Source organism: Anguilla anguilla, chromosome 18, assembly GCF_013347855.1.
Source record: "Anguilla anguilla isolate fAngAng1 chromosome 18, fAngAng1.pri, whole genome shotgun sequence".
Classification (NCBI taxonomy): Eukaryota; Metazoa; Chordata; class Actinopteri; order Anguilliformes; family Anguillidae; genus Anguilla; species Anguilla anguilla.
The window spans coordinates 25,410,151-25,426,032 of NC_049218.1; the positions used below are offsets into that span (position 1 = coordinate 25,410,151).

The 15,882-nt window shown below is 45.3% G+C and overlaps 2 protein-coding genes across 4 annotated transcripts; both read right to left on the minus strand.

Moving 5' to 3' along the window:
* Window positions 1-530: 530 nt before the first annotated feature.
* On the minus strand, window positions 531-2,195 carry LOC118217805. 2 transcript variants are annotated; one of them, XM_035399853.1, is made up of 3 exons: window positions 2,072-2,195; window positions 1,712-1,810; window positions 531-1,107 (listed from the first exon to the last, which is right to left on the minus strand). In XM_035399853.1, the coding sequence occupies exons 1-3, from the start codon at window positions 2,165-2,167 to the stop codon at window positions 628-630; spliced, it is 675 nt and encodes a 224-aa protein (XP_035255744.1). In that variant the 5' UTR covers window positions 2,168-2,195; the 3' UTR covers window positions 531-627. The 2 variants fall into 2 exon arrangements, with proteins under 2 accessions (XP_035255744.1, XP_035255745.1); XM_035399854.1 differs by having other exon boundaries at window positions 1,712-2,100.
* A 3,090-nt stretch (window positions 2,196-5,285) lies between these two features.
* dennd10 (DENN domain containing 10) lies at window positions 5,286-15,539 on the minus strand. 2 transcript variants are annotated; one of them, XM_035400713.1, is made up of 10 exons: window positions 15,385-15,539; window positions 14,460-14,567; window positions 14,105-14,301; window positions 13,762-13,841; window positions 13,390-13,538; window positions 12,658-12,769; window positions 12,025-12,125; window positions 10,848-10,955; window positions 10,121-10,215; window positions 5,286-7,272 (listed from the first exon to the last, which is right to left on the minus strand). In XM_035400713.1, the coding sequence occupies exons 2-10, from the start codon at window positions 14,503-14,505 to the stop codon at window positions 7,105-7,107; spliced, it is 1,056 nt and encodes a 351-aa protein (XP_035256604.1). In that variant the 5' UTR covers window positions 14,506-14,567; window positions 15,385-15,539; the 3' UTR covers window positions 5,286-7,104. The 2 variants fall into 2 exon arrangements, with proteins under 2 accessions (XP_035256604.1, XP_035256605.1); XM_035400714.1 differs by lacking the exon at window positions 15,385-15,539 and adding an exon at window positions 14,930-15,353.
* Between the last annotated feature and the right edge of the window lie 343 nt (window positions 15,540-15,882).

Consider the following 15,882-nt stretch of genomic DNA (forward strand, 5'->3'; position numbering starts at 1 on the left):
ACTCATTCAGCCATATGCGTTTAACTGCATTGAAGCACAGAATATAAGAAAATTTTTATTTAGACAATGCGGGTCACCATAGACGTCGGGTCACCATTGTGCACAAACCTTCATTCAGCAAATAATTTAACTAATTATATAATCAAGATCTGAGGCTGGAATGAAAACCTGCATACACACGGCCCTCCATGGCACGAGTTTGACACCACTGAGCTATGCCGATGATGCTGTGTGTTATACCTGCAGTTGTCTACTGTAGACCTGTGAACTGAGTGACCCATACCTGCAGTAGACCTGGGAACTGAGTGACCCAGACGAATCACAAGTACAGGCCAGATTACTTCAGGCCAGGGAGTCACAGGAACACAAATCATAGGCCTTCACACATACTGAAGGAGGGGAATTAAACACTTAACTTTGACTCATCGTAAATAATGAATAAAAAAATGACAAAACAAAGGTGTTAACCTGTATGAATGACTTATACTAAAAATGTTGGTGCAAAGTAAGATAAATGTAGTACACGCAAGGAATTTATTAATTGCAACTTTATTATGTTTAAGTAAAAAGGACAATTGTTTTGAGGCTTAAAATAACTTTTTTTAAACGCTTCAGTAGATGGCCGATTCAGGCTTTGAAAACGCTGCAGCCGTTAATTTTTTTCCAGCAGTCAATCTTGCAGCGCTTGTAAAAGTCACGGATGCTCAAAGACTTCATCTCTTTTCCCGGCTCCGCGAGGGCGTGGCCCTCCTTCCGTTTGCGGCCCTTGGATCGGCCCCCCCTGATAACGGCGGAGCAGCGACGCCTTGTCCCGTTGCCATGGCGCTGGTCACCGAGACCTTCTCGGGAGACGGAGCGCTTATGCGCGTCCTCGCCCGGGCGTTTATCCAGCCTTTCGCAGAGGGATTCCCGCCCGCGCGCTCGGTCGTCCTCAAACGCCCACCGGGGTGCGGGGCCGCGGGGATGGACCCGCCAGTTTTCGTAGATGAAAGAGTCCATCACTGCCTTGCTGCCGGACGCGGACGCTCTGGGCGAAAAGATTTTCCTGAGTGGAAGTTTGCAGAGGAACGGAGCGGCTCTGGTCTGCGCTGGAGAGCGCTTCGGCACCTACATAGTTTTACACAACACAAACGTAACACGTGTACAATTATCAGGAATGGACTTTTGTACTTGTAAGATTAGCCTACATTTTTCTCACACAAAAGCTGTCATCCACAGATGTCATATATCTTTGCAACGGCACACATAAGGGTAATGATTTCTCTGCTTGTGAAAAGATTAACATGTCTTGTCTGACCTCCACGAGATAATTGGTATATCCGTCTTAACAAGATTGTTAAAATCTTCTTTCTTTGAGCTGCAATAATACAGAATATACAACAGAGAAACATCGTAAAACAATAGACTATGATAGTGAAATTATTACCTTTAAAAGATATTTTAAAACACTTTAGACATGTAGCAAAACGTATATACCGATATAATAACAGCCCGTGAAATAGTTGCAAGTGGCAAAATGAGTTGGTTAATCAAATTTTGTAGGCAACCAATTCAGCTTATTGATGAAGTTGCATAGGTTACGACACAATGGACAGAATTTTTAAAAATTCTAATCGGTCACAAACATTTATTTAATGCACAGGCCTACATTTACAATTTTGTCTCGTGGAAAGTAAAATACATAAGTTTAACGGTAAAACATCTGTGTTACCTGGAGTGCGGGGCTTTCTGGGATGCTGGGTAGGACGCAGACACCAAGGCCTCCCGCCCTGCCGTGCGCCTTCTTAGCGCTTCGAGATGGTTTGCTCCGCTGGGGAAACAGTTCTGTGAGTAGTGGCATCTTTTAGCAAAGAAAAATCCCCGACGATAAATCGTTAATTCTGTTCTTCACTAAATGTCCTCCTTCCGGGTGTAGGCCTGTACGTAACACTCCGTAGAATTGAAATGTGTCTGTCCGACGGATGTTTAAATTATTGTATCGTAATTAAACCATGCCCATAATTGCGCATTGCAGTTAACTTTCTATTGAGCAGTGTGCTCGCTCTTCCAATCGTGACAGTAGTCTGGATACCTGCAGATTTTGAAGTTGTTTGTGTCTCTCTCCGGCCAGGTCAAGGCTTTTACGGAGATTAGACACTCGGCCAGCTGCTGTAGAAAACGCCCACATTTCAGCTACCGTGAAAACGAGGTACGCTTTAATGCGTCAATCCTCACATAAGAAAATGCACCTGGAGTAGTCACGCGCGAATGCCAAGTCCCGCATGACCAGATTACCGAGGGTTTACCGGCGACAGCAGGAGAAATCAGTCTCCTCTAAAGCAACACGTGGTCAGCCATAGCAGCTCAGAGAAACAGTGTCCTTTGTATGGATATCAATTTAACAGGCTTTTATCAAGAAAGGGATCATTATTTGGCTCTGTAGGCCTACCATTGGAAAGTGCTCATCGTTCCAAAGTAGATTACAAAGTGCATTGTGACGTTCATACACCGGCCGTATTTTGAATCTCTGCATTTGTTTTATATGGCATAAGCGAGGTTGCACACTCTTAAATCTCCTCATAGGCTATTTACTGAAAATTACACATACACAAAAATTACACAGAACGACCATTTCCAGTGTTTAAACAATATTTGTTTAAAACAGATATTACTTAGAGATTGGGAAATAGTGCAGTTCAGTGACTACAGAACTGTAGCACGGCGTTTCAGGTGCGATTCTCTGATGGGACGCTTCAAAGGGTGTATATTAACCTGACCAGCCACAAACTGGATCTGTTCTGGATGTTCCCGTACTTTATACATATTTCTATTGTACATGACCATATAGATGTTTTTTTTAATGTTATTATTATTGTTGTGGTTACTGCTGTTATGTAGCTCATTTTTAGTATGGAAGTCTTCTGTGCCGAAACAGGGCTAGTGGGATTAGAAGGGCTGTGTATCAGCTTTAAGGGGATAAACAGGGGGCCAGGACGAGAACGACAGTTTGGGAACTTACGAGGTCTCCGGCTAAAACCCCTGCCCTTCTGTCAACTGTCAGAAGATATTCAATTACTGCCGTGAGACGACGTGTCCCCGTCACTGCACTGGAGCTTCTGATCTTTTACTTCATCCAGAGGAAACAGCACCCCCTACTGGCTGTTCCCAGACCTCCCATTCATGCACCCTACTATTCAAGCCTAAAGCCGCGTGAGCCCAGATGCTCCGGCTGCTCCTCAAATGACACCTGTATTATTCCCCTACTGTCGAAATGAAATACTGCAGTTAAACACTAAACGATAAAAATACTGTATATTTCTTGATAAAACATCTGCAGTTTGGTAATGTGGGATTCTAATGATTTAATTACATCAGTCGATCAAATAAAATATATATTCAAGCTTACACTTTACATAATGAATACTATGTAATGAATTTTTAGTGACTGGAATATGTGACATGGATATTGACTGATTAAAATTACGTTAGACTGCATTTCAATCAGTCCCAGCACTTCTTGAAAATGTTACATTTTCCACCCAGTTCAAAATTCAGGTAATTCATGAAGACATCAAACTACGCTCATGTTCAAAATGCACCTTGCCATTTAATTGAGAGGCAATGAACATACCGTATTGCACATACACTGACAGCTAATACAAAATCACGCTCAGATGCATTAAAATAGGCAGATCCAGGTAAAAAAATGCAATTACTTTTCGTTGAATGTTTCTCTTTAATGAAGTTATCACCACTGAACATGGAAACATTCCTGTCATCTGAGCAATGGGAAACAGCTGGAGGAAAGAAAAGAAAAATCTGTAGGCAACAATAACCAGAAAAAAAACACATAATCAGCAGATTTCAATCAAAGCTGGAATATGCCCTTTTGGAGATGACAGTTGGACCATGTATTTTTGTGAGAGCAGGTGCACTTCCTCCGAAAACCTTTGTCCCTGTCACTTCCTGTTTGTGCAACCTTATAATCTCCACACAAGCTCTATGGTTTATTATAGTTCATACTGCATTCACTTCAATGGATAAATGCTTGGAAGCTGAGACACTAAACCAGTGGACGGTTATCTTCACTCAACAGTACTTCCTGTAGTCAGTCCAGAGTAACCACAGATACATAAAATTACACAGTGGTCCTGGCTGGTGTGCTCTATAAACTACCCTCTCATAATCACAGAAAGAAACCCCCAACGTTTGTAGTGCTTCCAGTATTCTCTTCAAGTCATCAATCAAGTGATCTCATTCGGGATAATTTATGAAACATACGACAACTACAATATAAAAACATTCGGTGTTATTTTTTACTGCATCTGACTGAATCACAGGAATGAAATTCAGGAGAGAAAGCAATAGAAAGGCTTTTTTGTGAAGTGTGGTCATGTTCTGGTTATCACGACGGTCCCGACGGTCTGAACTCATGACCAGCGAGAGTAGCTCCCTCTGGCTGCAGGTTCACTGTTTTTTTTGTGTGGAGATTTCCTGCAAATTCTACACTCCCACAGCACCACTGCAGATCGACAGAATTTACAAGACATCCATAAAATCCAACGTATGTAATAGCTACTGTATACATGTATTTCATGTCTTACAAATGATTTTAAGTCAGAAGCACCTGTGGCATTTGAAAAAGCTACACAAGAGAAGGGAGTTCTTAAATCATTGCATCTGTGAAGTCTTTTCTAACCATACTGAGACATCAAAGGTTAAGAAATAAAAAAATTTTTTAAAACACATAAATACTGAAGCAGTCAAACATTGCCTTGGATCACGTACAAATAAAATTATTTAAAAAATTAACAAAAATAAAATAAGGCTGATTTAACATAAGGCTGGATTAACAGATCAACGCGACCAACAGAAACCATAAAGTGAGAAAACCACAGGTTGTTTTGACTCAGAAGACCTGACTGCTGAGGGTTAATGTGGCATTTTAAGCTGGGCAGGGTTTGGCAAACTGAAGACAGCAAACGACTGCAGCAGCCTCCCTCCAGAGAGACTACAGAGTGCACTGCATTAAGCACCACACACACTCACACACACACACACACTCACACACACACATGCACACACAGACACATACGCGCACACACACACATACACACACACACAGACATGCACGCACGCATGCACACACATACACACACACACAGACATGCACGCACGCATGCACGCACAAACACACACACTCGCACGCACACACACACGTTCGCACGCAAGCACACACAGGAACGTAATGTTCAAACGTGGTCCCATAGATGTAATGAGCACAAATGGCTGACAGCACTCAGATCCAATGGATTATTCCCCAACAGGCGATATTTACTTTTAAAGAACTTGAAAATAAAGAGACGCAAAGTCAAAACCACGTTCTGCAGAGCCACCAGACACCCCCTCTATGATTAAAACCAATCACAATAAAAATGTCATTTTAAGACAAATTTCCAACACTCCTTCTCAAGAATAATGCCTTTGGGTCTAATTGCTCTGATCGCACACATTAAAAGAACAAAAAGAAATTAAATGAAATGAAATGCATTAAACAAAACAAGCTGCCCGCTGGCCTTACTTTGACACAATAATCTTTTTTAAAATTATTTGGGAAAAAAAGAACCAATAATGGTTCTGACTGCATCAGCTGTGAAAAATCTGTGCTTAGACAATTCAAACTAGTTTTTTTATTGCTTGTGTCACACTAAAGCCGTAAGAGAAATGAAAATAAGAAACGCACCACTCTTTATTCTCAATGTTAAGCGTGTCTAACCCAGATTCAGAAAACCCACAAGGTGCCAAGTTTCGTAGAGCTTTTGTCTCGCCCTTAAAATCAGCAACAGAACTTTGCGTGAAAAAATACACATAACGACTTTACCAAGCAATCAAGTGCTTGAACTGATCAATTAAGTGCCGAGTAACAACTAAATTCATGACCAGGGTCATAGACACCCTGCTCCATGTGAAAATATAGCTCTGATCGTATCTTATGTATGTACATTTTTCTTCAGTCATTTGTTGATCGTACGCTTTATTCACACTAAGGGACTGCCCACTGCATGCTGGGATAGGCTCCAGCCCGTCCGTAACCCTGACCAGGACGAAGTGGGCTAGAAAAAGAACGGATTGATAAATTGGCACTTGTACTCAGGCCACTAAAACCAGGACTGTGGCTCAAAGTCCCGCAAGATGGCTGTAGCGTTGCCTAGCGAGGGACGGCTGCAGTTGGCATGGTAACCCCCATCGCTCCGCTGCAGAGCAGGCTAACCTGCGCTCTCATCGACAGACCGATGCAGGCCCGCGAAGGGACCGAATTATTGGGCATTCCATGCTAAAAAGGAGTAAAATAAGGGATGAAAGTTAAAAAAAAGATATTTCTGACAAGACGGTCATCATACCAGACAGCATAATGGATGCCTCACGCCTAATAGGCCAACGTAGGTCACATGGGTGTGGAGACTGGGGGATGAGGCACATGATTTAGTGAGATGCACTAGGCGTGGACAGCAGTCAGTCACAGTGAACTATCTTCCGTGGAACTGAGAGTCGGGGGAAAACGACTGAAATCAGTTCAAATGGGGGGTGTTGCTGCTGCATATGCCATCAATGTGTACCCCATCACTGGGAGTCAGCATTTTTATAATTAGCAGTAATCATTTTCATTTTTTACACCAGAAAAAACAGCACACACCAGTAAAATAACTTCTGTTTCGGATTTTGCCTTTAACAGAATAGCTAATGGGTCTGGTGACTGTAAATCTCTTCTGCTTAACCTGAATGAATTACACCTAACGGCTGACACTGGGTGACACTTGGAAAATGTGGAAATTTCATCTACAGCGCAACTGCTGACACATACAGTATACCCAAATCCTTAAACTCGGTTACTAACATAGCCTAATATCAATTTGTGTTATATGACCATAAAAGCCTTCCCCTGACTCTGCCTCACTTTAAAAACGGGGATTAAACTGGCCGGAACTGTTTCACGGAAAGTTCCAGTATTAACGACAGTCCAATTATGAGTGTTCATTTGTCTGCTGGTTGAAGAGGGGCCTAACATGAAGGGCTGAGCTGAGCGTGTTCTGGCACGCGAGCGGTACTCCGGGGCAGAGGTCCCGCTCAGATCTTCAGCAGCTGTTCGGCGGCCGCCAGGTGAAACAGGAAGTTCTCCGTGGCCGAGGGGAGGCGCCGCCGCTTTAAGGTCTCCAAGGTGATTTTGGAATCCTCGCATTCCTCCGCTAGGGATGTCAAGTTGGTCAAAATCTCCTTCGTCTTCACGGAAATGTCCTGGAATCACAGGGCAGGATGGGTAAAGCCATGACAAAATGATCTTATGGTTTAGTAATGCAGTATAAATGAATTTATTCCCATTATTAATAATGTTTTATTATTTTTTATAATTATGATCGATGTAGCCTACATTATACCTCTTGAGCCATGCAAGAAGCTATTTATTATTCACAAGCATGAAAGAATAAGGTAAATGAAAAAAATAAATGTATAAATAAATAAATCATTGTTAATGTACCCAATATGCCATGTTTAAGCATGCGGGAGCCTTATGGCCAGTGAGCCACTGTGCATGTGGTTTAGCACAGACTGCTGAACAGAGACAGCCTACGGGCCAGCATGGAGCTCAACCAGCAGCCGTTTCCTCAGCAGCACAGGAGAAGACGCTAATAACAGGCGAAGCGGTTAGCCCGAGGCAACCGACACCCAAACCAGAGCTCTGGTCCTGAGCGCATCGTAGCGACGGTGGAGGTAAAGGTGAAGCAGACGCTCTACAGGTGAAGGCGAGCGCTCCAGGGTCGTAGTGACGGTGGAGATAAAGGGGAAGCGGACGCTCTACAGGTGAAGGCGAGCGCTCCAGGGTCGTAGTGACGGTGGAGGTAAAGGGGAAACGGACGCTCTACAGGTGAAGGCGAGCGCTCCAGGGTCGTAGCGACGGTGGAGGTAAAGGGGAAGCGGACGCTCTACAGGTGAAGGCGAGCGCTCCAGGGTCGTAGCGACGGTGGAGGTAAAGGGGAAGCAGACGCTCTACAGGTGAAGGCGAGCGCTCCAGGGTCGTAGCGACGGTGGAGGTAAAGGGGAAGCAGACGCTCTACAGGTGAAGGCGAGCGCTCCAGGGTCGTAGCGACGGTGGAGGTAAAGGGGAAACGGACGCTCTACAGGTTAAGGCGAGCGCTAGAGGGTCGTAGTGATGGTGGAGGTAAAGGGGAAGCGGACGCTCTACAGGTGAAGGCGAGCGCTCCAGGGTCGTAGCGACGGTGGAGGTAAAGGGGAAGCGGACGCTCTACAGGTGAAGGCGAGCGCTCCAGGGTCGTAGCGACGGTGGAGGTAAAGGGGAAGCAGACGCTCTACAGGTGAAGGCGAGCGCTCCAGGGTCGTAGCGACGGTGGAGGTAAAGGGGAAGCAGACGCTCTACAGGTGAAGGCGAGCGCTCCAGGGTCGTAGCGACGGTGGAGGTAAAGGGGAAACGGACGCTCTACAGGTTAAGGCGAGCGCTAGAGGGTCGTAGTGATGGTGGAGGTAAAGGGGAAGCGGACGCTCTACAGGTGAAGGCGAGCGCTAGAGGGTCGTAGTGACGGTGGAGGTAAAGGCGAAACGGACGCTCTACAGGTGAAGGCGAGCGCTCCAGGGTCGTAGCGACGGTGGAGGTAAAGGGGAAACGGACGCTCTACAGGTGAAGGCGAGCGCTCCAGGGTCGTAGCGACGGTGGAGGTAAAGGGGAAACGGACGCTCTACAGGTGAAGGCGAGCGCTAGAGGGTCGTAGCGACGGTGGAGGTAAAGGGGAAGCGGACGCTCTACAGGTGAAGGCGAGCGCCCCAGGGTCGTAGGGACGGTGGAGGTAAAGGGGAAACGGACGCTCTACAGGTGAAGGCGAGCGCTCCAGGGTCGTAGTGACGGTGCAGGTAAAGGGGTGAAGCAGACGCTCTACAGGTGAAGGCGAGCGCTCCAGGGTCGTAGCGACGGTGGAGGTAAAGGGGAAACGGACGCTCTACAGGTGAAGGCGAGCGCTAGAGGGTCGTAGTGACGGTGGAGGTAAAGGGGAAGCGGACGCTCTACAGGTGAAGGCGAGCGCTAGAGGGTCGTAGCGACGGTGGAGGTAAAGGGGAAACGGACGCTCTACAGGTGAAGGCGAGCGCTAGAGGGTCGTAGCGACGGTGGAGGTAAAGGGGAAGCGGACGCTCTACAGGTGAAGGCGAGCGCTAGAGGGTCGTAGCGACGGTGGAGGTAAAGGGGAAACGGACGCTCTACAGGTGAAGGCGAGCGCTCCAGGGTCGTAGTGACGGTGGAGGTAAAGGGGAAACGGACGCTCTACAGGTGAAGGCGAGCGCTAGAGGGTCGTAGCGACGGTGGAGGTAAAGGGGAAGCGAACGCTCTACAGGTGAAGGCGAGCGCTCCAGGGTCGTAGCGACGGTGGAGGTAAAGGTGAAGCAGACGCTCTACAGGTGAAGGCGAGCGCTCCAGGGTCATAGTGACGGTGGAGGTAAAGGGGAAACGGACGCTCTACAGGTGAAGGCGAGCGCTAGAGGGTCGTAGCGACGGTGGAGGTAAAGGGGAAGCGGACGCTCTACAGGTGAAGGCGAGCGCTAGAGGGTCGTAGCGACGGTGGAGGTAAAGGGGAAACGGACGCTCTACAGGTGAAGGCGAGCGCTCCAGGGTCGTAGTGACGGTGGAGGTAAAGGGGAAACGGACGCTCTACAGGTGAAGGCGAGCGCTAGAGGGTCGTAGTGACGGTGGAGGTAAAGGGGAAACGGACGCTCTACAGGTGAAGGCGAGCGCCCCAGGGTCGTAGGGACGGTGGAGGTAAAGGGGAAACGGATGCTCTACAGGTGAAGGCGAGCGCTAGAGGGTCGTAGTGACGGTGGAGGTAAAGGGGAAACGGACGCTCTACAGGTGAAGGCGAGCGCTAGAGGGTCGTAGCGACGGTGGAGGTAAAGGGGTGAAGCGGACGCTCTACAGGTGAAGGCGAGCGCTAGAGGGTCGTAGCGATGGTGGAGGTAAAGGGGAAACGGACGCTCTACAGGTGAAGGCGAGCGCTAGGGGGTCGTAGTGACGGTGGAGGTAAAGGGGCGAAGCGGACGCTCTACAGGTGAAGGCGAGCGCTCGAGGCGGGGGGGGGCAGCGCACCTTTATCACCTGGCCGTCGGTCCTGTCGGCGTGCTCGGCTGACTGCACCATCAGCAGCCCGATGTCCTTGTGCAGCTTCCCCATCGTCATGGCCTCTGGGGTGGGACACAAACACACGCATCATCACACTGGGACAGAACCCGCCAAACGAGCTTCCGGAACCTTCTCACCATTCACAAAAGGTTCTATCAAATCCAGCCTTTAATACTATCAATTAGATACTCAGTCCTTGGAATCAAGGGGCTAAGTTGAAAACCGAACTTTACCTCTAATATCAATGGCTTAGCATTAATATCACACTGCACTGCTTGTAATATTTCTAGCTCTGAAAAATCCCCACACAACCACGCTCAGGCATACTTCAATCCCACTCTGTCTCTGAAACTAGTAAAATCCCCAGGTTTCACAATTTGCAGAGTGTTTTCACACCACAAACAAGGCAAAAAAAAACATGATCTACTGATAACATTTAGCCTTCTTACACTTGTGAATCCTAGTGTAAGTACACACTTCAGGATATAGTGCTGGGTGCTGCAGTCTGGCTTATAACAATAATGACCACAGCACTTCACCATAGACTACTGTAATTCAGTTTCTTACAGTGTGACTAACAGGATGCAGGAACTGAAAAAACCCGTTTTGGGGGGAACCAGGTCTTCTTGTTTCGAGACACCACTGTATTGCTAGAGATGGAGCGCTGCGGTAAAAATGCAGACCACGCGTTCACCTTTTGCATTCTGGGAAATGGTGATTTCACTGTCGGGGAGGTTGACGTACACATCAAAAAGGTCAGGTCTGTTACTTATTTCTGGATCAACGAACCCAGCGACGTATCCTGAAAGAGGAGCAGATGCAGGAAGTGAGCGAGGTGGTGAACGTAAGCGTAATGTGTCTGGTGTGCCACGGATTCATCATAACCAAAAAATCCATCAATTAATTTTCCAGTTCCTTTATTAACTGCCCTCTATGTCTAGACTGAGAAGTAAGCAATGACCTACAAAACCCATTTCAACGGTCAACATAAACAATCTTGCATTACTGAAGAGCATTTCTGAAACAATTGAATGTCATATTTTAAAGTTTCACAAATGAACATAGCTGCAAGCAGTGATGTTGGGGGCCAAGCACCAAGGGTGAGTCGCAACGCGTTGGGGGTTACTGAATGCAAACCTAGTCCAAATGCCATCCATACCAACTTTGGTGTGTTTTGGATGTGAGGGTACATCTATAATGATTCTGTTTTGAAATTTTATTTGGAGATATCAAAATGTCCTTCACAATTTAACACAGGGACATGCTGTACACCATGCAGGTCAAATTTAGCGAGAATCAGACAAACATTGTAGCAGAAGAGCAGAAAAGTTTGTTTAAAAAAAATCTAAATGGCAGAAAATGCAATATGGCAGAGTGTCAGATGCATAATAACATTCATAATACAGTTTTGTAATGCATAATAAATTTGCCGGACATGACTGCCAAATTTTGTGAGTTTTTGAGCATGGGAAAGGGGTGAAAATTTTAGCAACAGTGTGAAGAAAAATACCAAGAAGACAAAGAAGAAGAAGAAGAACAATCCTAGCACAAGTACCCTTGATTCTTGACCCCCTAATAAACCTCCCACTACACATGATGCACAGAATTAAAATAATATAATAACAGTGCACAGAAGTAAGCATTTCTACCTGTTCTCCATCAATCCCCTGCTCAATAATAAGCAGAACACTCAAAAACTGAGAAAAGCAAATCAGTCGCTCTCCTACGAGCTACAGACTCCCCCACCGGAGAGGGCTACAGACCGTCTCACCTGAGAGGGCTACAGACCGTCTCACCTGAGAGGGCTACAGACCGTCTCACCTCAGAGGGCTACAGACTCCCCCACCTGAGAGGGCTACAGACCGTCTCACCTGTGCACAAGCGAAGCGATTCTAGTTCTGTGTCATTCAGATGGACGTAGGGGTGCAGAATAGACCAGTCCTTTCTGTGCCATGTCAGGGCTGGGAGAACTCTATGGTAGACCATGAGAAAAGGTTCATCTCCCAGGAACATATTTACAGTTTCAGGTAATACTATGCAATTACTGTGCTCTTGCAAATTGGGAGGAAAAAATGGGACTGATGACAATAAAAAATAAAAGAGCAAGCACCAGTCAGAACCCAAGATGTCAGAAAAGTTCCTGCAAAGTGACACATTATGTTCTAGTCACTGTAAGATTCAGTCTCAAACAACCAGCTCAGTTTTTCTATCAGTCTCCAAAGTATGTTTGTTAGGTATAAACTACATGTGAATGGAGCTTCAGTAGCCTTGGTAACCTAAAACATTATTAGATTCAAGATTGTCCATTCACAAAGCAGTTACTGTCTTTGCCACTGCTTGTTTCTCATTATCTACTGTGTAGCTTTTATCTGCCTGTTCACCACTCTTTCATGATGCTCTGTGAAGGATTAGGTATCAAAAACACACCGGCGTTGGTTGATTCAATAAATATTTTTTCGATATCGCACACGGTTAGCCCATGGTATACCAGCACATTGCATCACCTTGTGAACTCCAGCAGTGCTTCGATGCGAGGGTGGTACACCACAACCCTCTTCTTCAGCATCAGGGCTGTGTACAGGATGATGCTCTCCATCCCAAACTGGGACACCACGTCTGAAACAGGACAGACACCAAACGCTCTGTAAGTCCTGCATCTCACCATCAAAAATGATTTAATACAAGTCCTGCTGATGAACATTACACAAAATGATCTACACTTAACAAAAATCCATCTGATAGACACTACCCCAGATTACTCACATTTTAATACATGCTCTGCCTGTAAAGATACCCCACATTATTCACATTTAATACATACCCTACTAATAAACATTACCCACAATTATTCCCACTAATGAACATTATCCAAGATCACTCACATTTAATAAATCCTGAGCTAGACTGGCAGGCGGCAGCACGTTTAGTCCAGATTGCCCAGATTTAATAAATCTCCTGCCAGCATAAATACTGCAAGTATATTCAGTACACTTCTCACTGACATTCACACCAGTGAAATTAAACACTGGGCTTCTGACATTCACTTTACTAGTTAATGTAACGCAATGTGTTAAAACTGTTTGCTTATCTGTATATGTATATTTTAAACTGCAGTTTGATATGGGGTGAATTATCAGACTGCAAACACAGTCAGCTCGTTGAGTCACAGGCACACAGGGTTTAAGGTGCCCTGGATTAGACGGGGAGTGAGCCAGCGTTTCCCCGTCCCAGTGCACCTTTGATGGAGCCGGCTAAATAGGCCTTCCGGGCATCGTAGTCCCTGATAAGGAAGGAGCCGTTCTCGTCGCTCTGGCACACGCCCTTGGTGAGGACGGCGATGTAGCCCTCCATCATTCTGACCGGGCTGCCGTGTTTGGAGTACATCCTGAGCCAAACAGACAGGCATGCTTTAACGTCTCACCAAAAAAAAGCAGAGCACACCGATGAGTATTCATTTCAGAATACTGCTACGATCGTGCGTTACGGATGCAGTGCCCCCTGGTGGTGAGAACACACAGGGCGCAGGGGTGTCTGCACAGTGATGTAAAATCAAACTGAATGTATACACAGTCTAGTCAGGGATTAGGGCAGAGGGCAGCAAGGCTTACCTGCAGAGGACTCTGCTGAATGCAGCATACTTCTCAGGGTTGAAATCTTTTGCAGTAAGTACTATTGAAAAATGTGTGACCTTGATAAACAACAAAAGAACAATTTTGTGAAGGAAAAAGAATTTAATTCAACCCCGTCATGCAACACATATCTATGAAACCTGTACAATTACATTAAAAACTTGCAAGTACTAACCCCGTAGGAGAATGACTGGTCAAAATCATTCCTGACTAGTGTTAAAGCTCTTAACATTCACAAGCTGTTTCGTTTGTTTCCTAGCAGTTACTGTGACTCTGCTCTTACTGTGCATTTCAGTCAGACCACAGGAAGGGGGAACCGCACCTTCTTCAGGGCAGTGGGCTCCTGAACCTCCACGGTGGTTATGTAGTACCAGGTGCGGCTGAACTGGCCGAACACGAAGGTGTGGAGGACAGAGCCCTCCAGCGTGAGGCAGCACTTCCTGAGCAGGACGTCCCGCAGCTCCGCGCTGACAGAGGGGTAGCACCACACCCACAGGACATCGTGGTTCACATCCTTTTCTGGCAGGGGGGAGAGGGGCCGTGACATGAGGACACAGAGAGAACCATTTGGCACAAAAGCCACATCTGACACAGAGATGAGGACCGTGGATATTTAGTCTCACAACTGGAAAACAATGACAGAATACAATGATAAGTTTAATTGGTAATTTCCTTACCAATTAACCCAACACTCAGCATAAGTTGAGTCTCAACTCCAGCCATGATCCATACCTCTCCCTCTGCCTGCAGTTTGGTGGAGTCTGGACCTTTCTAGAAAAATAAGACTAAAAAAAAAAGAGGTTTTACCACTAGGATGGAGACTGAATTAATACACCAAACCATAAACGAATTCAGGCTTGTTTAGTCTGGATAATTACACCATAGCTGCAATCTAGCGAAGTTTTTTTTTTAATCACAAAATTGATTGCAAATTTCAACAACACTAGTTTTAAAGAAAAGGGCCAAACTATAGTAAACCCGGAACTAGCTAGTTAGCTATGTACATAATTAAAATTTTCTGGGTAACTAGCAAACATTATTTGGTGAGCCCATACGTGTAGCATATGCAGCTAGGTAATTTAGGAGATGTGTTGTCTGGGGATGTCTACTAAGCATTTTCTGACGATGAAGCGGTTACAATGTTTACATTTCTGTGAAGCAAGACAGACAACGGGTGTCGGTAATCCAATAGCGTAGCGAGCTGTTACATATCTTTACATAGTTCCCACTAGCTTGCTTGCAATCAGGTTAATTCGCTTGCTGGCGAACAAGTAGTGTACTTGCTAGAACGCGCATAGTCTGACTACATAGTTACCGTATAAGCAAACTAGCTGGACTCAAACGGCTAATGTTACTTAGCACTAGTATAATGTCACTTTAACTAGCAACATTGAAAGACAAGTCCGTTTTAAACTGTAAAAATGTTAAAATATTTAAAATCAGGGAAATAGCATGACAGGCTAATTTTATGAGATACCGGTGCATAGACAGTTAAATGCCTATCGATAGCCATTTTGTGAAGAAAAGTGTGACATTTACGACAGTTATTAAATCCCATGAGATATCCAGCTATGTGGCAGCTATGTAGTTTAGCATACGGACCTGGAAGAGTGACAATTCTGGAAACTACACAGGATGAAAAGAGAAAACGCAAAAATCCTTGCTTACTAGCTTGCTAATAATTCCAGAAATAAAATGAACACAAAAATCTCTTCCTACTTTTTCTGTTCAAGGCACCAGGCAATGCCTCTGATGCTGCCACCTATTGTCTTGGAGGTTAACTTAGGGACATAGAACTATAATGACTAGAATTGATAAATGAGATGTCGACGAAGTACTACTGACAACAATAATAATTTGTTTACATTTGCTTTTTTGTTTTATTATCTGTCAAATAACCTTGTTAAAGGGAAAATTTGTAAAAAGTAAAATGTAAATGCGATAATTACTTGTACAGCATGTGCAAAGTACTTAGTACAGCAAATACATTAAAAAAACCTATTCACTTGTCAGTCAAGTCAAACGATTGGTGTGATGCAAACTTGTGCAAATTATGTACAAAATGATAAATTGTGAAATTACAGGCCAAAGATGGGTGAT

Bases quoted from the DNA above. Each gene is read 5' to 3' on its own strand.
- LOC118217805 (XM_035399853.1), bottom strand. From the start codon at position 2,167: ATGTGGGCGTTTTCTACAGCAGCTGGCCGAGTGTCTAATCTCCGTAAA. The intron at 1,811-2,071 runs GTATCCAGACTA...CTGTTTCCCCAG, and splicing joins AACAACTTCAAAATCTGCAG to CGGAGCAAACCATCTCGAAG. The intron at 1,108-1,711 runs GTAACACAGATG...AAAACTATGTAG, and splicing joins CAGAAAGCCCCGCACTCCAG to GTGCCGAAGCGCTCTCCAGC.
- dennd10 (XM_035400713.1), bottom strand. From the start codon at position 14,505: ATGGCTGGAGTTGAGACTCAACTTATGCTGAGTGTTGGGTTAATTG. The intron at 13,539-13,761 runs GTAAGCCTTGCT...TGTTTGGCTCAG, and splicing joins TTCAGCAGAGTCCTCTGCAG to GATGTACTCCAAACACGGCA. The intron at 10,956-12,024 runs GTGAGACGGTCT...CTCCTCTTTCAG, and splicing joins ATCGCTTCGCTTGTGCACAG to GATACGTCGCTGGGTTCGTT.